Source organism: Mesocricetus auratus, unplaced genomic scaffold, assembly GCF_017639785.1.
Source record: "Mesocricetus auratus isolate SY011 unplaced genomic scaffold, BCM_Maur_2.0 Super-Scaffold_100022, whole genome shotgun sequence".
Taxonomy (NCBI): domain Eukaryota; kingdom Metazoa; phylum Chordata; class Mammalia; order Rodentia; family Cricetidae; genus Mesocricetus; species Mesocricetus auratus.
The window spans coordinates 19398453-19424342 of NW_024429203.1; the positions used below are offsets into that span (position 1 = coordinate 19398453).

General features: G+C 43.6%; 1 protein-coding gene across 1 annotated transcript in view; it reads left to right on the forward strand.

Annotated features, from left to right (window-relative positions):
- LOC101826251 (CXADR like membrane protein) overlaps positions 1 to 20002 on the forward strand; it is a 104853-nt gene extending 84851 nt beyond the window's left edge. Inside the window, exons 3-7 of the mRNA XM_040729747.1 lie at positions 7616 to 7817; positions 8691 to 8858; positions 10631 to 10753; positions 15543 to 15684; positions 16812 to 20002. Of these exons, the coding sequence (XP_040585681.1) occupies positions 7616 to 7817; positions 8691 to 8858; positions 10631 to 10753; positions 15543 to 15684; positions 16812 to 17112 (936 nt within the window). The 3' untranslated portion in view covers positions 17113 to 20002. The remainder of the gene's footprint in view (positions 1 to 7615; positions 7818 to 8690; positions 8859 to 10630; positions 10754 to 15542; positions 15685 to 16811) is intronic.
- Positions 20003 to 25890: the final 5888 nt, after the last annotated feature.

Consider the following 25890-nt stretch of genomic DNA (forward strand, 5'->3'; position numbering starts at 1 on the left):
ATATCTCAGACTGGCCTTACATTCCCATTTCTACCCCTCCACCCCACCCCCAGCTCCTGAAAGCTACGACGACTGCGGGCATTCACCACCACTCCCAGTTTACAATCATTTAAACCACAGTCACATGTACTTGGGAGCCTCAAGACAGAGATAAGAAATAAATAGTGGGTGAAGCGCCAGGGCTTTATACCTTCCTTCGGGGTGCTGAGGGTGGCTGAGAAGAGACGGGAAAGGAAGAGACGGGAAAGGAAGAGACGGGAAAGGCTGAAGTGTGCCGTGGGCTAAGCGGTGACGCAAATCACAACTTTAGCTTCGCGATGCAATCTGAGGAAAGTTTTCATCCCTTGTCTAGGATGCTCAGAGCAGGCAGGGAACATCTGGGGTGAGTAGGCAGTCCCGGGAAGGCGTGTATTTCAGTCTTGGGGGGCATAGCCAAATATTCAAGTACTTTTTTCCTTTGTCCTAAGGTTGGATAAATTTCAAGAGGAAGACTGAGTATCCCCTCCCAAAAGTCAGCTGGCAACATACAACAGAATTTTTCTCTGTGTTTTCAGAGTAAGAAATTAAAACAGGGCTAGAGAGATGGTTTGCAGTTAAGAGCACTGGCTGCTCTTCCAGAGGACCCAGGTTCAATTTCCACATGGTAGCTCACAACTGCTTGTAACTCCAGTTCCGGGGGACCGGACACCGACACCCATGCCAAAAACACCAATGCACATAAAAAGAAAAAGAAAAGAAATTAAGCAGGAATTGTCCAGTTCCCATGGTAACCTCTTACACATCACTCCTTCCTCTTCCCTTTGACTTTGAGCAAGAAAACCCTGATGGAAAACTAACAGAATCCAGGTGACTAAAATGGCTCAGAGGATAAAGGTGCTTGCAGCCAAGCCTGGTGACCTGAGTTCAATCCATGGAAACCACATGATGAAAGGAGAGACCGCATTCCTACAAGCTGCCTTCTGACCTCCACTCACATGCCATGGCATGCCCAACCACACAAATAAATAAAAACGCAACAGACAAGCAATTTTGCAATTGCTTCACAGGCCACAACACAGCAGAGGGACTGTAAGAATGCTGAGCAGATTCATCCATCCCATACAAGTCCTAACAAGTTGACCCAGGTCCTCCTCCGTAAGCACAGCCTCACATCAGCTGTAATTCATATATTTACTTCTTCTGTTTATGTGCCAAAGGGTTGGATTGACTTTCATTGTTCTACCGCAGAAGACACTATACAGTTTACTCTCATCACTACCTTTTTCTACAGTTGAAATAATCAAGCCAGCCAATGACTCAAGTGGGTAAGGGCACTTGTAGTCAAGCACGAAGACCTGAGTTTGATCCCAGGGTAGAAAGAGAGAATCTGCTTCTACAGGTTGTTCTCTGATCTCTATACATACACTGTGGTTTCTGTGCCTACAAGTCATGTGTGCATACATACCTATACACAGACACAGACAGACAGACAGACAGACACACACACAATAAATACAAATAGACAGGTATGATAGTGCACACTTTTCATCCCAGCACCCAGGGGACTAAAGCAGGTAGATTGTTCCAGGACAGTCAGACAGTCAGGGCTGCATAGTAAAACGCTATCTCAAAAAAAAAAAAAAAAAAGGTGGGGATACCATACTAACTGGGGACAGGAAAGGCAATACACAAAAGGCAGCCTATATGGATGTTTTTTGAGCAAAAGTAAGAGAGGCACTTCTGAAGGAGAAGACTGCATGATCATGGCCAACGACACCAGTCAAGCTATGTCAGAGTCAAGTGTACTGGCGGCAACCGGGATCCCAGGGCTTGTGAGGCTGAGGCAGGGGGATCCTGAGTTAGATGCTGATGATAACATTTCTTAGCTACAGCAATGAAAGTCACTGTTGTTCACAGAGAAGCCAATTAGTCCTAATTCTCATGTGAATTGGTTGTGACATCTTCCTGCTTTTGTTTGTTGGTTTGTTTTTTATTCTGAGACAGATTTTCATAGCCTGGAGGTTTCTTTGTAGCCCAGGCTAGCTTCAAACTAATGATCACTCTGCCTTGGCATCCTGAGCTCTGAGATTATAGACGTTTGTTACCGCATCTGTTTCTCACCTTCCTGATTTTCAGTCATTTAAGAAGTAAAATAAAATTTCCTGACATCTCGTGCTCATTTTCCATGTAATGAGTTACAGTTTTACCTCTTTTTCAAAAGTTACCCTTTAGCATTTCCCAACACTCTTTTCTTTTGTGCTGTATAATTCCCAGCATAGTGCCAAGCACACGGTGTATGTGTTTATCTTGTTTTGCTTTAAGACGTGGTAATGCCATGGTCCAGGCTGTCCTCAAACTCATGTACCTCAGCTTCCCAAGTGCTGAGTTTGTGGGTATGAATCACTGCACCTGGGTCGGGGCCTAATTTTAGTAAAGGCATATTGAATGCAGAACTGGTAAGTAGCCTAACTTAAGACCACACTGTATATAAAATCAGACAGCTGCCCAGGGTAGCCTAGACATGCCCAACATATAGAAAGCACATCCAGAAACCTGTCTGCCCATTTCCCAAGTCTTTCACAATTGCTCTTCAAAGGAAAATAGTTAAGAGACTGAAGTGTAACTTGGTGGCACCTGGTGCTCAACATGAATAAGGCCTGGGTTCAATCCTCAGTCCCCAAAAGGATTTTTTTTAATGGTACAAAGAAATACTATGGATGAGAGAAAGTGAAGAAACCCTTCCCTGCCCATCATATTACGGCAGGTTTCATGAGAAGTTACCACTGACTTACACTGCAGAGAATGAACAGGGTTTCTTTATGTGGAGATAGAGAGAAGGGAAAATTACCTAAGTAGAGGATGCAGTGGGCAAGGCCAGGGTGGGCCATACGGAGAACACATACTGATGCCAGGGAAATGGAGCAAGCTGCTGGCCCTCAGCTGCGTGAAATGGACCAAGTGGGAAGGACATTCGGGACAGCAGTGTGCTGGTGATTTTGAAGCCCCTAGGCTGAGTCTGGTCGTCTTTCAAAAGCACTACAGAGCCATTAGAGTTTTGAGCCAAAGGAGTGAATGAGCATTTCACATTAGTAAGATTAACTTGACAGCATTTTGTAGCATAGATTAGATAGGTCAGAAGTACACCACAACCAGGAAGAAGTCAGACGTAGGCAATGGGCTCACTTAGATATAGTCGTGTGCTCCTATATATAGTCTCAATTAGTTGGATGCTGAGGCAGGAGGATTGCTAGACCTTGCCTCCATCTCTCAAATTCTGGGATTACAGGCCTATGCCCATGTCTGCCCCTACAGTACTGGTATCTGAAGGTAAGAGGACAGTACTGAATAAATGCAAATATAAGAGATAGTGTTTAGGGCTGGAGAGACGGCTCAGAGGTTAAGAGCACTGACTGCTCTTCCAGGGGTTCTGAGTTCACAATCATTACAATTCAATCTGGTGCCTTCTTCTGGCATGTAGACAGAACACTGTATATGTGATAAATAAATCTTTTTTAAAAAAAAGATATAGTGTTTAGTTCTCTCCTTTTTTCTCTTTCTTCCCCCAAGAATGTGAGCTAGCTAGCTCTTCAGAGTGGGAGCTGTGCCTTACCTCTCTTTGGTTTCTCTGTGTTGGGCACAGTGTGTGACACAGGAGTTAAGCTTCTCTGTTTAGAAGACAGCTCTGAGGAGTTTGGATAGAATGGAAGAATGATGGACACGTTTCACTGTTAGCTTTGACTTTTCAGGAAAGCCTCTGCTGAGTGGCAGAGCAGCAGCACGGCCCAGCAGAGGCACTTGGGCGAAGCAACTAGGAGCAGCTGTGTCCAGAAGTGCCTGGGAGATCCCCACGTGCTTTCGCGCATGCCAGGGGCCATTCATTCTGTGGGGCTGGAATGCTCTCCTCTTCCTGCCTCTCGTCCCTTATTTAGCCTGCTTATCTTTCAGATTCGAATACCACCAACTTTTCTGGCACATCCTTGCTGCTATGTTCTGAGTAAACCCAAGGAAATGTATTCTGTGTTTATGTTCTCCTTGCTAATCTCACTGGGTTGTGATTGTGAAGGGTTTTGCATCTGAGTGGCTTTTCCATGCCTGGTGGGAAGCAGTCATTCCGTGTTTGCTGATGTATAAACCGAGCAGGCTGGCAGAGCTGCAGTTAGAGGGCTGAGGTTTTGGTAGACTCCATCAGTGTGGCTTTTGTGACTGACAGGAATGACAACTAAGACGATCTAGGGAAAGAGCAAAGACCTGCAGGCTGACAGACAGGCGGACAGCACTGACTGGTAAGGAATTGTTTTCTTTCCTTAGGGAAATCTAAAATGTGTTTTCCCTAACTGGGAAAACAAAGATGCCCAGCTCGTGTGTTTTGTGGGAGAAATGTGATTTTCCTAAGTAAATTTTAAAAAATAATAATGGTTTGTCTATATTTATTTTATGTACATCAGTGTTTTGCCTGTATGTATATGAACATGAAGGTATCAAATCCCCTGGAACTAAGGTTACAAACAGTTGTGAGCCGCCATGTGGGTACCAGGGATTGAACCCACATCCTTTGGAAGAGCAGCCAGTGTTTCTAACTACTGGGCCATCTCTCCAGTCCTCCAAGTAACTTATTCTTATCTTGGGGAAAGCAAAGCTGGAGGGGAAGACAAACCATGACCCTCCATGTCAGGCCTGAATTCTAACCCTTAACCTTTTCAGACCCTTTGACTAGATTTTTCAGTTGTTTAATAGTTTTATCTATTAATTTGTGGGGTATTTTGTTTTTTTTTTTGTTTGTTTGGTTTTGGTTTTTTGGAGACAGGGTTTCTCTGTGGCTTTGGAGCCTGTCCTGGAACTCACTCTGTAGACCAGGCTGCTCTCGAACTCACAGAGATCCACCTGCCTCTGACTCCTGAGTGCTGGGATTAAAGGCATGCGCCACCACCTCCCGGCCTTATTTGCTTGTTTATTCATTTACTTATCCTGAAGTGCGAGTGGGTGTTGGGGGACTGTTGGCTTCATGCCCTGCTGAGATGCAGCTTAGGTGATCTTGTATGTATTTGAGCTATAACCACTTTGCTGACTGAACTATCTTCCCAGCCTTGCGTTCTCAACTTCTGCAAGAACAAAACAGGTTATTGGGACTGACTGGCAAGATAGCTCAACCAGAAGAGCTGATAAACCCAGTTGTTGGAAGCCATGCAGCCTAGTCTCAGCATATGACGACCTGTCTCAGGGGCAAGGTGCTTGTGGAAATGGACTCTCTCTTGACAAGGATCAGTAGTCCTAGGACAGTGTAGGAATTTGCAAATTTTGTGCAACTTGTGGGCTCTTTTCTCTCTCATTATATTGGTGAGTCTTTGGGTAGTTTTTAGTTTTACTTTGTCAGTCACCCATGCAATAGCTGTAATTTTCCCTGGAAACTCTGTTCCTTCTCAAATATTTCCGGGGGGCTGGAGAGATGGCTCAGAGGTTAAGAGCACTGGCTGCTCTTCCAGAGGCCCTGAGTTCAATTCCCATCAACCACATAGTGATTCACAACCATCTGTAATAAGATCTGGTGCCCTCTTCTGGCATGCAGGAATACACCACTGTATGCACAATAAATAAATCTTAAAAAAAAAAAAGATGTGTATCAAATATTTCCCCTTTGCCAGGAGGTGGTAGAACACACCTTTAATCCCAGCACTTGGGAGGCGGAGGTAGGGGGAATCTTTGTGAGTTCAAAGCCACCCTGATTTTCAGAGTTCCAGGACAGCTAGGGCTGTTACACAGAGAAACCTGTCTGGACAAAACAAAAAAGAAAAAAAAATTCCCCCTTAGATTCAATAGGAAGCTAATGTTTCTCAAATCCTTTATCTGGAGTTACTAACTACAACTCCCAATCCTGGGAACTTTCCTGACTCAGTAAAGACAGTTAGGTACACATGAGAAAAACAACAACAACAACACTTGGAATATTAATCCTGTCTCACAGTTCTGCAAAGTAGGGTAGGCATGCATTCACTGAATAGGGAAAAGGCTTCAGGATTACACATAGTGCCAACTGTAATTCCCTGAACTCCAAGCATAGAATCATTGGCAGGATTTGGTATGCTCCAAGAGGAAAAAATACAATGCAAAATGTGGGATGGATAGATCTGTCTTTACCAGACAGGAGCTTATATTGGTGGAAGAAGTGTGGTATAGTGAGGTGGGAACAGAGTATTGGTCAAAGTCTGCCTTTTACAGAGACATTGAGACATGGGACCCTCTTATTTTCTTTAAAGGAACAGTATAAAAGCATATCTTGCAGACATGAAAGAATTCTCTGCGTTTGAATATTGTTGTCCTTAAAGCATTGTGGACACCTTTTTAACTTTGTAACCACAAGTAGCTGCTGGCTGACACAGGTGCTGCCACAGCAGGATGTGTCTGACTGGATATTTAGTTAAGGCCGCAAAAATGCTGAGCTTTATCCAGAATAAGGTTATGCAGGGGGTGGGAAAGTGTATTTGGGGAAGCATAAAGGGGAACAATGGGGGCTTTCACAATGATCACGATGTATTCTTGAAGTCAAAAATAGAAGTCAATAATAAAGCTTCATGTAACCCTAGTAAGAAAAAAAATTGTTTAAGTATAAATAAAGATGGCCTGAGATATTTGGGACCACTTGAGTGCAGTCCACTTGGTGGTCAGAAGTTTTCCTTTTGTCTGTTCTCCATGTCAGGATCTGAACCTGAGGCAAGGCTGTGTGTGGGTCTCTCTCTCTCTGTCTCTCTTTCTCTCTCTATGTGTGTGTTTTTCAAGTTAGGGTTTCTCTGTGTATCTCTGGCTGTCCTGGAATTTGTTTTATAGACCAAGTTGTCCTCTAACTCAGAGATCTTCTTGCCTCTGCCTCCCAAGTACTGGCATTAAAGGCATGCACCATCATGCCTGGCTATTAGACACCCTGTCTCAACAACAGCAATAATGAACTCAGTAGCTACAAAGACCTATGTTTGGACACCAGTTTGTGAAATGAGGATAATAACTACTTATATGGGGAAGGGCCTACTTAAAAAAAATGTGCTAAGAAATATAACATGCCAAAGCAACTAACAGAGAGTGCAGTGCACTTTGAAGAGATCACATTCAAAGAATAGAAAAATGCAGGTGACCATGCTGGGCGGTGGTGGCGCACACCTTTAATGCCAGAACTCGGGAGGCAGAGGCAGGCAGATCTCTGTGAGTTCAAGACCAGCCTGGTCTACAAGAACTAGTTCCAGGACAGCCTCAAAAGCTACAGAGAAACCCTGTCTCAAAAAACCAGGTGACAGAAAAGGTTAGAGAAGAGAAATGAGCATCATTCCATCATGATGCTCATCATTTATCCTCCTCTTTCCCCTCTTTCCCTCCCCCTCCTTCTCTCTTTCCCTCTCTCCTCTCTCTCTCTCCCTCTCCCTCTCCCTCTCTCTCTCTCTCTCTGTCTCTCTGTCTCTCTCTGGACAGGATTCAGGATTTTGTTTTGTAGCCCAGGCAGGCCTGGAACCTGTGATCGATCCTATTTCCTCAGGCTCCCTGGTACTGAGATACTAGATATGCACTACCACACCTGGCCATTTCCTGATCTTGACAGCAGAAGGAGAAGGTGAAGAGTCCCACCTCTTGACTTTACCTCTGTCTGTCTTGCTAGGTTATTACTTATTCCAGTCGTCATGTCTATAATAACTTGACTGAGGAACAGAAGGGCCGCGTGGCCTTTGCTTCCAACTTCCTGGCAGGAGATGCCTCCCTGCAGATCGAACCTCTGAAGCCGAGTGATGAGGGCCGGTACACCTGCAAGGTGAAGAACTCAGGACGCTATGTTTGGAGCCACGTCATCCTAAAAGTCCTAGGTAAAGTAGGACCCAAGATAAATGCCTGCTACTTATGGGGTGTCAAGAGGGCATAGCTAGCTGCAGATGGTAGTAAAATCACCTATTTAATTCTTGCAATGTGCACTTAGATATTACCTGGCCCAGTTCCCACAAAGAAGCATTTAAGCTCTATATTTTAGTCATGATGAGAGAAGAAAACAGAATTATAACTTTTTTAAACCTTATTTTATTGTGTGTGCATGCATGCATGCATGCATGCATGTGTGTGTGTGTGTGTGTGTGTGTGTGTGTGTGTACATGTGTGTGCTACAGCCTTCGTGCAAAGATCAGAGAACAACTTCTTTCTGGACTTGCTCCTTCTCTCTTTCCATTGTTGGTTCTGGGGCCTGAACTCAGGACTCCAGGCTCACACAGCAAGTGCTTTTACCCACTGAGCCATCTCAATGACCCATAATTATGAGTTTCCCATGGTAACTCATTATAAAATTTAAACACCCTCTAATATTGAATGTTTCCTTTGAATATTTGAATCATTACTTCCAAACTACTGATCTTCTGTCCTTGTTTCAATATTAAAGATTATATTTACCATTCCTAAAATTCCCAGTAAATAACATCATCTGTTTTTTTGAGACATGGCATGGGGGTTTTTGAGGCACTGCACGTTCCACCACTGCTGGTAGCCACTGAGGGATGCTGGGGAGAGGGGTCAGGGGAGAGGGTGATCAGGCTTCAGGAGGTGAAGCCTGGCTAGATGGGTTTCAACACAAAACTGAACAGAAGTTGGCAAGATGGATGGCTAAATAAACAGCCTTGCGGGGTGTAGTTCTTCCACTGAATCTGTCACTGGGAGAATCTTTGAATAATCACATTTAATTTTTTTTTTGCCAGTGAAACCATCCAAGCCCAAATGTGAGCTGGAAGGAGAGCTGACAGAGGGCAGCGACCTGACCCTGCAGTGTGAGTCGGCCTCTGGAACTAAGCCCATTGTGTATTACTGGCAGCGAATCCGGGAGAAGGAGGGGGAGGATGAACACCTGCCACCCAGATCTAGAGTTGGTAAGTCATCCTGCTGTCAGTCCTTGGGGCCAAAAATGTCATACAGTGTCCATGACTTCCAAATCTGCGGGGCCAGCAGCTCGCCAGACGCCCTTGACCAGGCTGAGGAATCTCCTTTCTGTGTGACTGTCATTGGTTTGTTTCGCTCTGGTTTGGTTTGATTGGGGGTGTTTGTTTTTAGTTTTTGAGGCAGGGTCTCATATAGCATCCTATCCTAGATTGCTTTTCTGCTGTTGTGATAAAACACTATGACCAAAAGCAGCCAGGAAAGGGAAGGGTTGGTCTTATCATACACTCCCAGGTCACAGTCCATCTTTGAGAAGTCAGCAGGAAGTCAAGACAAGAGCCTGCAGGCAGGCGCTATTAATGAGTTAGGGTTAGGTTAGGGTTAGGAACACTAATTACCCACTTGGTCTCTCTCTATGTACATGCTCAACCAGCTTTCTTACACAACCTGGGCCCTCCCATCTAGGGATGGCGCCACCTGCAGTGACCCGGGCCTTCCTCCCACATCAACCATCAATCAAGACAATCTTTCTCAGACACACCTAGAGCCCAGTGTAATCAGTTGGGGTTTCTTCTTCCCAGGCGTGTCAAAGTGATGATCAAAAACTAACCAGCACAGGTCTACTCTCAACCTTTGACCAAGATCATATGTAGGGTCTTATGTAACCCAGGCTGGCCTTGAACAACTGATCCTTCAGCCTCAACCTCTTAGGTGCTGGAATTACAAGCATATGCTACCACCATGTCCAGTGTGAACCTTTCTTGTTTGTTTTTTCAGACACGCTGTGTCATAAACATTGGCGTAGAACTTGCTACATAGGCAAGGGTGGTCTTGAATTCTGGATTATCCCATTTCTATCAACCAATTGCTGGGGTTATAGGAATTTACCAACATGACTAGTTTACTATCAAGCCTCATGAATTTCATTTCTTTCTTTCTTTCTTTTTTTTTTTTTTTTTTTTTTTTTTTTTTTTGGTTTTTCGAGACAGGGTTTCTCTGTGGCTGTCCTGGAACTCACTTTGTAGACCAGGCTGGCCTCGAACTCACAGAGATCCGCCTGCCTCTGCCTCCCGAGTGCTGGGATTAAAGGCGTGCGCCACCAACGCCCAGCTTGAATTTCATTTCTTTATCTGTAAACTTGAACAACAACAAAACCCTACTTCTTTCTTCAAATGTCATAAAAGTGAAAGGGGGTGGACCTCATAAACTACTCTATCTAAATGAACCAGTTTAGTATTCATTGAATGTTCTCCATCTTTTTTTCCTCTTGGCTCTGCACTGAGGATTGGGCCTAGGACCTTGCACATGCTCCCTATCCCGCCCCCAGAATCTCAGGAAGTTGTTCACAAGTTGCTCACTCTGTAGCCTGTTATACCACGAATGGGCTGTTGGGCAGTGGTGGCATGCCTTTGCTCCCAGCACCCGGAAGGCAGAGGCAGGTAGATCTCTGTGAGTTCAAGGCCAGCCTAGTCTACAAAGCTACACAGAGACGCCGTCTTAAAAAACAAAATAAAATAAAAAAAAAACATTCCCATGCTTCAGCCTCTCACATAGTCATCAGGCCCTTGGTTCCCAATTCTTGATAACTCTTGAGGATACACAACAATTTAAAATAATATTTACCAATTTCCCATGTCTCAAAACAGGATCTTTTCTGCCATTTCATCCCATTAAATATTTGACATCATAGGTCAATGATGCACCACAGTACACAGCATAGGCATGTCATGGAGGAGACTGACCATGGTGCTTTCTGCTTGTACAGATTACAACAACCCTGGCCGAGTGCTGCTGCAGAACCTCACCATGGCCTCCTCTGGGCTCTACCAGTGCACAGCAGGCAATGAGGCTGGAAAAGAGAGCTGTATGGTACGAGTAACTGTGCAGTGTGAGTATCTTGGGGTTGCCTTTCTTTTAGAATGGAGATAAACTCAGCACCTTGGGCATGCTAGGCAGCATTCTACCACAGAGCTTAACCCCCAACTTTCCAAAGGGGATTTTTGTTTGTTTTGTTTAAAATGTTTATTGTTATATTGCAACTTAGCATAAAAATGTTTTAATCATGAGTAAAAATAAGGTCAAGGTCAAAGTCTCTATTTCCAGAAGAGCATGATTCTGACTGGTTGTGTGGTTACCAATGTAAATTAGCCAGTCTGTGGACTATGAAGCTGAGAATCTGGCTCAGTGCACTAGCACTTGCATAGCATGGGTAGCTCCCTCAGCTGGATGCCAGTACCATGCTCCTGTACATCACAACACACACACATACACACACTCACACACACACACACATACACACACACTCACACACATACACACACATACACACACTCACACACACACACACACTCACACACACACACACACACACACACAATTCCCTAGAAGGTGAGGACAGGATAATCTGGAGTTCAAGTCAAGGTCATCCCCCACTACAGGCAAGAAGTTTAAGGCCAATCAGGGCTACATTAGACTCTATCTCAAAAAACCAATATCAAAACAAAAAAGTAAGGAAGTAAGGTTACTTGTTTTGATGGATCCTGTAATCCTAGCACCAGGGAAGCTATGACAGGAGGACAGTGTATTTGATGCCAGCTTGGGCCACCTGGTAATAACTTTTTTTTCTTTTTTGTTGTTGTTGTTTTTTGAGACAGGGTTCTCTGTGTAGCCTTGACTGTCCCGGAACTCGATCTGTAGACCAGGCTGGCCTTGAACTCACAGAAATCTGCCTCTGCCTCTGCCTCTGCCTTTTCTGCCTCCTCTGCCTCTGCCTCTGCCTCTCTGCCTCTCTGCCTCTCTGCCTCTCTGCCTCTCTGCCTCTCTGCCTCTCTGCCTCTCTGCCTCTCTGCCTCTCTGCCTCTGCCTCTGCCTCTGCAGTGCTGGAATTACAGGCATGTGCCACCATCACCCAGTGATAATAACATTTTTTTTAAAGGAAAGGAGAGGAGAGAGTCAGATGTGATGGTGCACTCCTTTAATCCCAACACTTGGGAGGCAGAGGCAGGCAGATTTCTGTGAGTCTGAGGCCAGCCTGGTCTACATAATAAGTTCCAGGACAGACAAAAGAGAGAAGCAATCAACAGTCTTAATCAGTTTTAAGGCTTATAGACCATAAAAATGGCATCCTGCCAACATATCTTCAATGGCACTTTTATCTTGGGGATTGCCAACCACTGTGGGGAAAAAAAGACATCATAAACCAAGCTACAAAATAAAAACAACCTGAATACTTGTATCTATTTCTGCAGAACAAATTACCCTAAATTTAGTGACTTAAAACTTTTGAGTCTCAGTTTTTGTAAGTTGGAAATCCAAGAGTAGCCTAGCTAGGAAGTAGGGGTCACTCTGTCCTCAGGAGAGGGTGCACAGTGCGTCATTGTGCTGCATACATCAGAAGCCGTGGAGGCTGGAGGCTAGCCCTCTACAATGCCTCCCTGTGGCTGTTGGCTGGTGAAAGTTTGAGATCTAGAGACTTGAGAACTGAGAAGTGCAGTGATTCTGTAGAAACAAAGTGTTATGTATATTTTATTTACTGGAAGTGAGCATGAGGTAGCAAGAGTGTTCAGCAGATAAAGGCTCTTGGCACCAAGCCTAATGGCCTGAGTTCTGTGGCCAGGACTGACATGGTGGAAAGAACCAACTCCCTCTAGTTGTCCTGTGGCCTGCACACGAGGTATAGTGGCACGTGCACACCCAGTACCCCCCCCCCACACACACACTACTTTACTAGTTAAAGAAGGAGCTGCTAAGATGTTAAAACTGGTCCAAAGAGCGGTTTGAAACCTTAGATTAGGGACAAAGACACTTTAACTGGGAGATTTGAAGATCACTGGGGTAGGCAGCAAAATAGTTAATGGTCTACAAAATCACAGCCTGTGATCTCTGGGGTCACCTGTTTTACCTGAGTAGGAATCCCGCTTCCTGCTGCACAGAGGTCTGTAAGTTGTCACAGTGTTACAAGGGGTCAGGAACTGGAGTTCTGTCCTTCCAAGTATCCGTCTTATAAATTTAACAAGGTCTTCACAGAAAAACTACAAGCTGCCTGTCATATCAATTGAAAGTCCACCTTTTTTGGTGGGAGTGGGGGGGGTGGGGAGGTGTGGGGTGTACAGGAGAGAGTCCGAGACAGGGTTTCTCTGTAGCTTTGAAACCTGTCCTGTAATTCCCTCTTGTAGAAGAGACTGTCCTCAAACTCAAAGATATCCAACTGCTTCTGCCTCCTGTGTGAAGGTCCACCTTTTTATCTGAAGCTATCATGTCAGCGAAAATAAATAAATAAACAACAAACAAGCAAATAAATAAATAAAATAACTAATAAGTACCAGCAGGGTATGGAAGTTTGAACCTACAATCTCAGCAGTTGGGAGGATCCTGGACTCAGAGTTAGTCAGGGCTATAAACCAAGGCCCTGTCTGAAGCACACACACACACACACACACACAAATAATAATACCTGTTCTCAAAAAGGTCATGTATTGCAACAACAGCAATAAAATGGTTCTTTAGCCAGCCCTGGAAGTATATGCCTGTCATCTCAATACTTGGGAAGTGGAGGCAGAAAGATCAGGAGTTCGATGTCATTCTCTTACATAAAGAATTTGAGGCCAGTCTAGGCTACATGAAACAATGACTCAAAAGTCAATTTTTAGCATTACGTTGGTGACACATCCCTTAATGCTAGTACTCAGGAGGCAGAGGCAGGTGGATCTCTGTGAGTTCAAGGCCAACCATGGCTACAGAGTGAGTTCTCTATTATTAAAAAAAATTGTTTAAATAAAAAATAAATGGGGAGGGGGGAACCCAAGTATTTTTTTTGACAGAGTTTCTCTGCGTAACCTAGCTGTCCTGGAGCTAGCTCTGTAGACCAGGCTGGCCTTGAGCTCACAGAGATCCACCTGTCTCTGCCTCCCAAGTGCTGAGACTAAAGTCGTGTGCCACCACCTCCCAGCCTTAAGCACTTTTATATTCTTGGCCAGAGTATAAATTCCAGCACCTTTTATTATAATCTTAGATTTGGAAAGAGAAAATATAATGTAGTCACATTTCAGAGAAGTCTACAAAAACTCTGAATGCATACTGTGATAGAATATTAGGTATATGAGTTCTTATAATTGGCGTTCCAAACATAGACCAGTCATTGCTTCTTTCGGCCTCTAAGTCTCAAGATATTTTTTGTTTGTTTGTTTTTCTATTGGTATGGTTTGGTTTTTTTGAGACAGGGTTTCTCTGTGTAGCTTTGGAAGCTGTCCTGGAACACATGATGGAAGGAGAGATTCGTGCAGTTGTCCTCTGATCTCTGCATACATTTACAAAGGCACACAGGCATATAAAATGAATAAATAAAATGTAATGATAAAATTGGATAAACCCCAGTCTTTCAAGGAAGAACCTAGAGATATCTGAAGTCCAATTTCTTCAAACTAATTTTTTTTGCCAGGTGTACTGGTGCACACCATTAACTTCCCTAGCACTTGGGAAGCAGAGGTAGGAGGATATCAGTAAGTATGAGGACAGCCTAATTTACACAGTGAATTCCAGGTCACCCAAGATTTTGTCTCAGGAGGAAATGGGATAAAAGGCAAATTTTTATAGTAAGAGGCCATTTAGTTTATAAAGATAAGCAGGACAAGGGTAAACAGCACTTTCTGTTGACAACACTTTCCAAATTGAGGTGGTACCCTTGTACCTGCTTCTACACCCATTAAGTCCTGCCTAGCCCACTCACCATCATCTCTAGTTTGCAGTTAGAAGCATCCTAACTGGTATCCTTATTTCATTTCCTTTCCTTGAAACCTTCCATTTTCACTAGAACTGCTAGAGTGTGCTTTCTTTTTTTCTTTCTTTTTTTGGTTTTTCAAGACAGGATTTCACTGTGGCTTTGGAGGCTGTCCTGGAACTCACTCTGTAGATCAGGCTGGTCTCAAACTCACAGAGATCCACCTGCCTCTGCCTCCCGAGTGCTGGGATTAAAGGCATGTGCCACCAACGCCTGGTTTATTTTCCCCTTTCTTGAGTGCAAACTCACCAACAGAAAAACTCTTATCGATCTTTATTGCACCTAGAACTGCCTGCCTTAAGGTGGGCACTTAATATATATTTAGCAAATTCCATATTCAAATGAGACCATATATATTACTAACATGAAAATCAAATTTACCTTGCATTCTGAGGTTGGAAGCCACAAGTAATCTCACTCAGAACTGTATGCTGTAGGTTACATTCTATTTTATTTTACCAGTAGAAAAGGGAAGTTAGAGAAAGGGGTGTGAGCAGAGCTAGGGTTGAAATGTTTTTAAACAGGACACATTAACTTTCCCACCCATTTCATCATATAAAGCAAGCCAGACTTCGTCACTAAAATCTGAGCCAGTTGAGTGTAAAGTCCGTGAGCACCATTATGGAAAAGTGCTGCACTCAGGAGGCAGAGGCAGGTGACTCTCTGTGAGTTCCAGGCCGGCCTCATCTACAGAACCGCTTCCAGGTCAGCCAAGGCTACACTGTGAAACCCTGTCTCAAAGTAAATAAAGGAAAAGAATATGGAAAGGCACAGGCACGTAACGTGAGGGTCATGGAGCATGGTGCTAGGGGCCGTCCTGTCCAGGGCTTCTGTCTTGCGGGTTCATGCATCTCCTAGCTTATGTTTGACTTCACTTCTGTCTGTGCTTCTGAGAAAACAGATGTGCAAAGTATCGGCATGGTAGCAGGAGCAGTGACGGGCATAGTGGCTGGAGCCCTGCTCATTTTCCTCTTGATATGGCTGCTAATCCGCAGGAAAAGCAAGGAGAGATATGAGGAGGAAGAGAGACCTAATGAGATTCGGTAAGCTTCCCTACTTCTCCAAACCCCCTTTTCAGGTCAGTTCCATAGTAACTAGTCAATATACATATCACTCATTCCCTCCGCACTGTGGATCTCTTCAAAGGGTTATTCTGGCAGGTAGGAAATTACAGTCCAGGGATAGAAGGTGTGACTCACTGTATTGAGAAACTGTCCTTGTTCTGGCTTGTTTTCTGTTGCTATGATAAACATCACGACCAACAGCAGCAGTGTGGGGGAAAAAAGGGTTTATTTCCCCTTATAGCTACAGTCCAGTACAAAGGGAAGTCAGGGCAGCAACTGGAGGTGAGATCCCGGGGGGTGGCAACTGACGCAGAGGCTGGGATGGAGGGGGCTGCTTACTGGCTTGCTCCTTGTAGCTTGCTCAGCTGCCTTCTTTTTTTTCATATTTTTTTTATTTTAAATAGCTTGTTTTACATGTCAATCCCAGTTCCCTCTCCCTCCCCTCCTCCCGCACTCCCCCCACCATCCCCCCCATCCTCCCACCCTATTGCCAATTCCTTCTACATAGGGGATATCTAGAGTCTTCTTACATAACCAGCATCATCCACGGAGGGCTGCCCCACCCACAGTGAGCTGTGCTCTCCGACATCACTCATCAATCCAGAAAATGTCCTACAGACTTGCCAAAAGGCCAGGCAGACAGTGACGATTTCTCAGTTGAGGCCCCCTCTTTCCAGGTGACTCTACCTTGACTCAAGCTAACAAGCAACCAGCATAATTCTCAACTTTACTTCTGATTCATTCCCCCTTAAAGGTGGTATATAATAAAGGATGTATAACCTACTGGTCATGAAAGGGTTTAAGTACATAGACCACAAATCAAGACAGTTCTATCCCGACCATCTCACGTTGAGCCATATCCTTCTGGTGCAACTGGCTGGACCTCTGGCTGTCACACAACCAACATCTTCCTAAACTGAGCATTAAGTCTTACAAACCTAGGAAATGCTCAGTCCCTTAACTGGCTGCCTTCCGAGGTTTTTGGCTTGAGGAATTTATTGAAGAAAAATAAAAAAATCTTATGAGGAAGTAACTTTAGTGAGAGTCATCACACCGGTGGCAATACTACAGTTTATCTTTGCTGTCTGTTCATTTTTCCCTTCCAGAGAAGACGCAGAAGCCCCCAGAGCCCGCCTTGTGAAGCCTAGCTCCTCTTCCTCCGGCTCCAGGAGCTCACGCTCTGGCTCTTCCTCCACCCGCTCCACAGGGAATAGCGCCTCGAGAAGCCAGAGGACACTGTCCAGTGAAGCAGCGCCCCCGCAGGGGCTAGCCACCCAGGCGTACAGCTTAATAGGACCAGAAGCAAGAGGTTCTGAACCAAAGAAAGTGCACCACACGACCCTGACCAAAGCAGAAACCACACTCAGCACAATCCCCAGCCAGAGCAAAGCCTTCCAAACTGTCTGAATCACAGTGGACTTGACTTGCGCTTTTCCGGAAGTCAGGATCTTAGCCTAGCCACCTGAGCTCGTTCACCAGCCACACAAGTCCCTCAGTCAGATAAGAACTCACTTAAGTAGCTGCCAACATGGCACAGACCAGTTCTGATGCGCACCTTCCTTACAGGACACCAAAGGATGTGGGCTGGTCATTTCTAAAAGGGCACCTCATTGTGCCTTCAGAGCAGAGGCGGAGGGAAGGAGGGGCCCAAACCTATTTTGCTGCCCAGGACTTGTGAAAATAAGGGAGAGGTGAGGTTGTATACACCTGAAACATCTTACCTAGGAATGTTGCAAGTCACATAGTCAAGAAGAAATGGGAATCTCATAGATCAATTTTCTATTCGTTTCTGCAAATGTATTGGATTAGCGTGATTATTCAGATAGTCAAAACAGAAACCCACAGCCTTATATTACACCTCTCTGCAACATGTACTGGACAACTGCTTCTAAAAACTCACATTAAAAAAAAAAAAGAGGAAACACGATGCTTTTCTACATTGACTTGACTTCATGGATCATGAGGTTTGAACATTAATTTGGGGAGGATTTGAAATAGTGGGAAACAGAAAAATGATTAAGTTTCACTTTCCTTATTTACAACCTTCCTATTTCTATGGAACCCTAAAATAATAACTAAGAAGAGAGTCCAACCAAGATGGGGCATGATTCTGTGAAGAACTTTGCATTTTGATGTTGAGAGGATTGCTAACAGATGTCAAATATATATCCTAGGCAGTTGTGGGTCATTACTCAAATCTGACACCCCAAAGACTGCTCTTCTGGATGTTTCTAGAAGAAACAAGTATTTACTACATGTCACTTAATGAATGTCCCTTGGGAAAGAATCCTCTAGAGAAAGTCTCTTAAGGAAGTTGGAAGATCACCTGCTCCTCTTTCGTAGAACACGTGAAACCAGAATTTCAAGACTGACTGGAATAGAGAGGGAAATTAGCCCTTCCCTCAGTAGGTCAAAGGACATTTAATACTGGCCCAAATATGTGGAGATTCCTGTTCCTTTCATTTCAGAAGAATGTGAATGTGGGACCTTTGCTGATTCTAGACCTTAAATTTCCAGAGGTCATTTCCTAAAGGCATTGAAAATCCAATCCATGCCCCATAACCCCCTACTGAGAGGCTGAACCCAAAAGAACCACAAAGTCTTTCTTCTCAGTCTAAGCCTCCCAGAAAAGCATAGTTGTGGGTTGGGAGGAACAAACCACCATTAGCGAGCAGGTGGTGAGAGAAACAAGGGGGCGGAGAGAGAGGGTTCAGCTAATGTCTTTTTTTGTTGTTGGCATTTGGAAAAGTTAGGAGAAAGAATTCACCAGCAAAACTATCCGAACAACTCATACATGGGAGAAGAATGGTGCCCAAGAAATTTAAAAAGAAAAAACAAAAAGCAGCCAGTCCCCGCTAAGTAACTTGCCTTTTAAACAATTTTGACAAGTAGGGTACCTTCAGCATCTCTGCTAAGCCTGAATTAGCCCTTCAAGGCACAAGGAAAAGTCACCAGGTCACGGTGGGTGGAGCAGAGCATTTCCTTTTGTTGACCAGGGCAAAGGCTGGAGGAAGCAGCAGCTATCGTGATTAAGCAGTCTCTGGAGTGGCCCTCAGATGCTGGCAGGGGAAAGGGTGATGTTCAATATTGCCCCATTTCTCTGGCTTTTTAGCCCTACCTTTAGCTGGCATAAGAGTATCCTCACAGAATATACATATATTTCCTTCTAAAGTGCCTGGGAAATGATGCTTGCATTAAGTTGTCCAGGTTCATTTGGGTGGGCTTCATGCATGCTAAAGTGACGATCCTAACCTGAGTTTTGTCTTCTTTGAAAGAGGTAGAAATAAGAGACATTGGGAGAATAAAACGAATGCCTGTTCATTTGAGAAAATGGGCATATCTGAAATGCTTCTTATACTAACGCTTATTTCGTTGTAAGATTTTTTAAGCCCTTTACTCTGACTACATTTCTATTCTTCCTGGAGGATGGTATCCAGGCAACATGTCTCTTCTGCTATGTAATTCTGAGAATTCTCCTTCTTGGAGTCCCTGAGCCAAACAAGCTTACAATGAAGGCTGCAGCTGGGTTGTTACTAGCAATTTTCTCACTGTTTCCTGGCTTTGAGCATCAGGTTTCCTGTCCATGCTTTCAGAGCAGGAATCAGACCCCTTTGTCTGAAAAGGAAATCCCAATTATTTAAATGTGTTATGGGAGACTAATGCCATTGAATAACCAAAGTCCTTTGAAATTCATTCCCAGTGGAAAACTACAATATATACACAAAACAGGTTGTACTAGGAGCTGAGAAATTCTGAGAGATAAGGCATTGAAGTCTTAGCAATGGCAGTGTCCCTTCCCTTTGAATCAGGCATTCAGGTTTCAATAAGACAGAGTGTGGGCTGAAGATAAGTGAGAGCCACACCTGGCTCCAAACCTTATTCCACTGACACTGTAAACCAAGCTGACTGAATTCTTAATGTGAAACAAACAGAAAAGAAAAAAAACTACAAACAAAAAAACTGATGGACAGAAGCCAAAAAAAATTTATAAGAAGAAAATGCAGATGGAAGAATGTGGACATTCAAAGAGTAATCATTTCAATAAAATATATAAGCCAAACATAAATCTGTAAAATAGTAAAATTAGCGTTTTTGTTGTTATGTTGTATGCAAAGCATTTCAGAATTCTATTCCAAAAGGTATTTATAGTTTGCTTCATTTCTGGTGTTAAGCTGTTTATGTGTCAATCTGCTTTGTTGCCTTGTAAATGGGACAGTACGCGTCACAAAAGCAGTTATTGATTGTAATTCCATTTGTATCAGCAATGAAAAAATAAATAAGGGAAGACAGCACTGTAGGAGAGGCTGGGGCTCATGTAACCTGCACTGGAAATGTGTTTATATACCTTGCTGCCAAAAGGACAGAACTCAGGCCAAATATGATCTAGTCACAAGGTTATTGTTAACCCCAAAGATTCCAGGTGAAAGACCACTGACCCAAATCATCATGGCCAAATTGATTAACGCAAGCAAGGAGTTAAAACAGGCAGGTTCATCAGTATATGAAGTACTTTTTTCCTCTTAAGGCAAGAGGCTCTTAAGGACTTTGTCAAAATCAACAAATAATAATTGTGAAGCAAGTATTTTGTGCCAAGACTAAGTACCAACTAAGGGATGTGAAAAAGAGCAGTAAGCCCTGAGAGTCACAGACATCTGGAAACAACTTCACAGACTGGTGGTACATCCCTGCAATCTTACCACTCCACTGGAGGCAGGATTTCAAGTTCACCCAGACTGGCATACATGAACCCTGTTTCAGAAAGAGAACAACAGAAGTAGCTATCACTTACTGAAACATCATGTATCAGGCACTATTTCTTTAAAGTCAGGGTCTTCTGTAGCCCAGGCTGGCTAAATACTTCTAACCAAGGATAGCCCTAAGGTCTTGACCCTCCTGTCACTACCTCCTAGAGTACTGACATTACAAGCAAATTTCACTATAGTTAGCTCTTCCCTTCCCTGACCCCAAACCTCTAAATATATTATATATTTTATCTCAACTTCATTCTCATATTAACTCTATAGAAAGATGTTTGCATTCTCATTTTAATTATTTATTTACTATTTTATTTTGTTTTTTTTTTTTTTTTGAAACAGGGTTTCTCTGTGTAACCACACTGGCTGCCCTGAAACTTACTCTGTAGTGAATTTAAGGCTGCCCTTAAGTTCATAGAGATGCATCTGTCTCTGCCTCCCAAGTGCTGGGATTAAAGTCATGCACCATCACCAACCGGTGGATTCTTGTTTTAAAAATAAGAAAACTAGGTGTTGGAAAGAGGTCTCGGCAGTTAAAAGCACTGCTGCTTTGGCAGAGGACTGGAGTTTGGGGTTCCCAGCACTCACTCTCGTGGCGGCTCACAATTGTCTGTAACTCCAGTTCTAGGGGATCCAATGCCCTTTTCTGACCTCCTCAGGTTTCTGCATGTATACTGTACATATACACTCATGCAAATACACACAGATACACATAAAAGTAAATAAAAAAAACATATAGAAAGGCTGAGAGATGTTGAAACAGGCCTCAAATCCCAGCTTTCAGGAGGCAGAGGCAGACAGCTTTCTGTGAGTTTAAGGTCAACCTGATCTTCAGAATGAATTCTAGGACAGGTCAGACTGTACAGAAAAACCCTGTCTGGAAAAACAAAATAAAAATAAATAAGAAAACAAAAGCACAGAGAGTTTAAGTCAGTCACATAGCTCAAATTTAAACACAGTATGTCAGTGTGGTAGCAGACATGGAATCCCAGCACTCAGGAGACTGAGGCAGGAGGATTACAAGTAACAACCTGAGCAATATAGCTAGGGCTCATCTCAAGAATAATAATACATCCGGGCATTGGTGGCACACACCTTTAATCCCAGCACTGGGAGGCAGAGGCAGGCGGATCTCTGTAAGTTCGAGGCCAGTCTCGTCTACAGAACATGTTCCAGGACAGCCTCCAAAACAATAAAGGGAAACCCTGTCTTGAAAAACAAAAAACAAACAAAATAATAATACAGGGTACCCAGCCAATACACCACTGTGTTCCATCAGAACTGATACGTCTTGACTAGCGGCTCTTATCCCTAAAATCCTATAACTTTACCCCAAACTGTGAATTCTGTCTTCCTTCTCTCATCCCTACTCTCTTCACTCCACACAATGAAGATCATTCATGCAGTATAAAGTAATCATGGGGGTAGATGAAATAATGCATACCATTTTCAGAGAATGCTGAGCATACAGTATCTTTGAACACATTGAAATTCAGTTGACAATAATAATATTAATTTTATTAAAAATGTTTATAGACCTCAAACATTTGAGGGACTCCAAAATTAGAAGCCATTATGTTCACAGCTGAGTGTGGTAACATATACCCATAATCTCATCACTTGGAAAGTTGATGGTAAGTGAACCACTGAGAGTTTGAGGCCAGCCTGAACTACATAGTGTGTTCTGATTCTGGAGAGATGGTTCAGCAGTTAGGAACACTGGTTGTTCTTCCAGAGGATACAGGTTTGATTCCTGGCACCCACAAGGTGGCTGGCTCACAACTCTCTGTCATTTTAGTTCCAGGAGATCTGAAACCCTCTTCTGGCCTTCTTAGGCACTGTTAGTGTGCTACACAAATATACATACAGACAGAGCCCATACAAATAAAAATAGAGCTGGACATGGCAGCACACATCTTTAATCCCAGTACTTGAAAGGCTGAGGCAAACTGATCCCTACAAGCTCAAGGCAAGCCTGGTCCCTATAGCAAGCTCCAGGCCAGCCAAAGCTACAAAGTAAAGCTGTATGTAGCTACAAAGCTGCATAGAGCCTACCTCTAAAATAAATAAATAAATAAATAAAGCTAAAAAAAAAATTGAGTTCAGTCAGCATAGGCTATACAATAAGTCCCTGTCTCAAAACATAATAAAACAAAGTACTCATCTAAGAATTGTGTTTATAACTATTTAAGGCTAATTTTCCTCTCTGTTGCTCCTGTGTGTGCCCGCCAGTCAGAATTGAAACCCATGGCTTAACAAAACTAGGCAAAGGCTCTACCACTGACATGCATTATCAACTCTCCCTATTTATATCTCATTTTTGTCACCATTCCTGGATAGAGAAACCAGAAACATTTTTACAATCAGTTTAACCACTAACCACCTTTGACAACAATTTCAATTTATATTAAAAACAACAACAAAACCCCAGCCCTTGGGAGACCTTGGAAAGCTGTTCTATCTGAATTTAAGTCCAGTCTAGTCTACATAGGAAGTTCCAGACCAAACAGTGCTTCATGGTGAGACCTCTAAAACCCAATAATAGTAACAATAACAACAATTAATGGAGAAGATGGTTCGTGCAATAACATCTCTTTTCCACACTACAGGATTAAACAAGGATGTTTTGCATGGAATTTGAAGCCAGGCATGGTAGCTTCTACCTTTAATTCCAACACTTAGAGTTCAAGTTCATCCTCAGCTACATAGTGAGGCCAACCTGAGCAACATAAGACTCTGTCTCAAAACAAACAAACAAAAAAACCACATACTGCAGTTTTCAGTCATGCCACTGGTTCCAAGAGGGGCTATTTTTGATGAAATTTGCATGTAAGTTCACCATTCTTTGATCCTGAATAATCATTTCCTTCCTTCCTTCCTTCCTTCTTGTGTGTGTGTGTGTGTGTGTGTGTGTGTGTGTGTGTGTGTGTGTGTGTGTGTGTGTGTGTTTCAAGACAGGGTTTCTCTGTGGCTTTGGAGGCTGTCCTGGAACTAACTCTTGTAGACCAGGCTGGTCACGAACTCACCGAGATCCGCCTGCCTCTGCCTCCCCAGTGCTGGGATTAAAGGTGTGCGCCACCATCAACCGGCTTCAAAAATATTTTTAAAGTGAGATATTATGAGGGTTGGAAAGGTGGCTCAGTGGTTAAGAGCGCTGACTGCTCTTCCACAGGACCCTTGTTCAATTCCCAGCACCCACACGGCAGCTCACAATGTCTGTAATTCCAGTTCCAGGGGACTTGACACCCAAGACAAAACACCAATGCACATTAAAATTAAATAACACAGAGCTAGTTCCAGGACAGCCTCCAAAACAATACAGAGAAACCCTGTCTTGAAAAACCAAACAAATAAATAAATAATTAATAAAATTTCATTAAAAATGAGATAGTATGGATAAACTTGAGTAGGCAAGGTGGCTCCTTGGGTAAAAGAGCTTGCCGTGCAAGCTTAACACCTGAGTTCAGGGCCTTGTGGTCATGGTGCACACCTCTGTAAGTTCAAGGTTTACAGAGTGAGTTCCAGGACAGTCAAGGTTACACAGAGAAACCCTGTCTCCAAAAACCAAAAAATAAGCCAGCCTGAGTTCAATCTTTGGAACTCAAAGATAGAAAGAGAGAAGTTAGCCTGCTCTACATAATGAATTTCAGGCCAGCCAAGGCTACATAGTGAGACAGACACTCTAGAGAGAGAGAGAGAGAGAGAGAGAGAGAGAGAGAGAGAGAGAGAGAGAGAGAGAGAGAGAGTGTGTGTGTGTGTGTGTGTGTGTGTGTGTGTGTAGATTGTACTCCATCCACAAAGCTGTCCTGATGTCTACCTACATACATATCATGCGAAATTTTGGTTGCCTAAAACAAGCTGCACATGGGGTGGTATCCTGCAGCTTTAATCCCAGCACTCAAGAGGCAGAGGCAGCTGTGACCTGTGAGCTGATGATGTCAGTCTGGTCTACAGAAGGAGTTCCAGGCCAGCCAAAGCTACCTAGTGAGATCTTGTTTCAAAGCGAAAACAAGACAACAAAGTCTGTGCAAAATAGTTGACATTTGAGTCACATAAGTTGACACAGTGTGTACTGGGTTCTTGCCCCACACACAGAACCTGTGGTAGGAGTTACGAGCAGAACTCTACAGTTATACAGCAGGCCGGTTTTAGTGTTCAGTGTGGATAAATATTTGTTTTCCTTAATTTCTCCTGTGTAGTGTAATGAGAGAAAATGTTAGGATGACTCACAAGTATGTCTTCATGTTTAAGTGAAGTAATTTATACTTTGCTACAGTTAAAAAAAGCAAAATACTAATATCAGTTTGGATCATTCTGGTTTCAATTTTCCTAAAGGAATGCAGTAAACACATTTAAGTCTTGGGCAATTAGGCCACACACTGGAGTTTTCAGTCATGCCACTGGTTCCAAGAGGGGCTATTTTTGATGGAATCTGCATGTAAGTTCACCATTCTTTGATCCTGAATAATCATTTTCTCTCTTCCTTCCTTCGGGTGTGTGTGTGTGTGTGTGTGTGTGTGTGTGTGTGTGTGTGTGTGTGTGTGTGTGTGTTTTGAGATAGGGTTTCTCTGTGACTTTGGAGGCTGTCCTGGAAATAGCTCTTGTACACCAGGCTGGTCTTGAACTCACAGATATCTGCCTGCCTCTGCCTCACGAGTGCTGGGATTAAAGGCACCAATTGGTTATCTGTCTGTCTCTCTCTCTTTCCTTCCTTCCTTTCTCCTTTCTTCCCTCTTCTCCCTCCTGCCCTCCTTTCCTCCTCTCTTCTCTTTTTCTTTTTCTCCCCTGAGGCAAGATTGAGAGCCTCAATTCTAGGTTGGCCTCAGGCTCACAGCAAGCTTCTTGCCTCTGCCTCCCCAGTTTGGGGACTGCATACAGGACCATACCCAGAGGAACAATCTTTGCTGTTGCTGTTGTTTTTTCCAGACAAGGTTTCTCTGTGTAACAACTCTAGCTGCCCAGGCCTAGAACTCACACAGATCCACCTGTCTCTTCCCAAGTACTGGGGTTAAAGGTGTGAGCCACCACCACCCAGCTAGCTGAATAATCTTTAAACCTTCTTATTTGGGGTCTTGTTTGTTTGTATTAAAACAGAATCTCAATGTAGCCTTGGCTAGCCTAGAATTTACTTTGTAGGCCAGGCTGGCATCAAAGAGATCCACCTGTCTCCGCCCAAGTACTGGTGTATTAAAGGCGTGTGCCACAGCTCCCGGCCCTAGAAGTACACACTTTAAACTAGGTCCCAAGGCATGCATTTGTTTAATTCCAGTTCAGGGAGATGGAACCACATGCATGTTTGTGAGGTCTAGGCCATCTGGGACTACATGTAGTTCCAGGCCAGCTAAATAGGGAGACTCTGTGTTAAGAAAATGTTTACTTAGAAGCTCCCACACTATGTGATTCTTTTTTTATGCCATTAAAATAAAAGAAA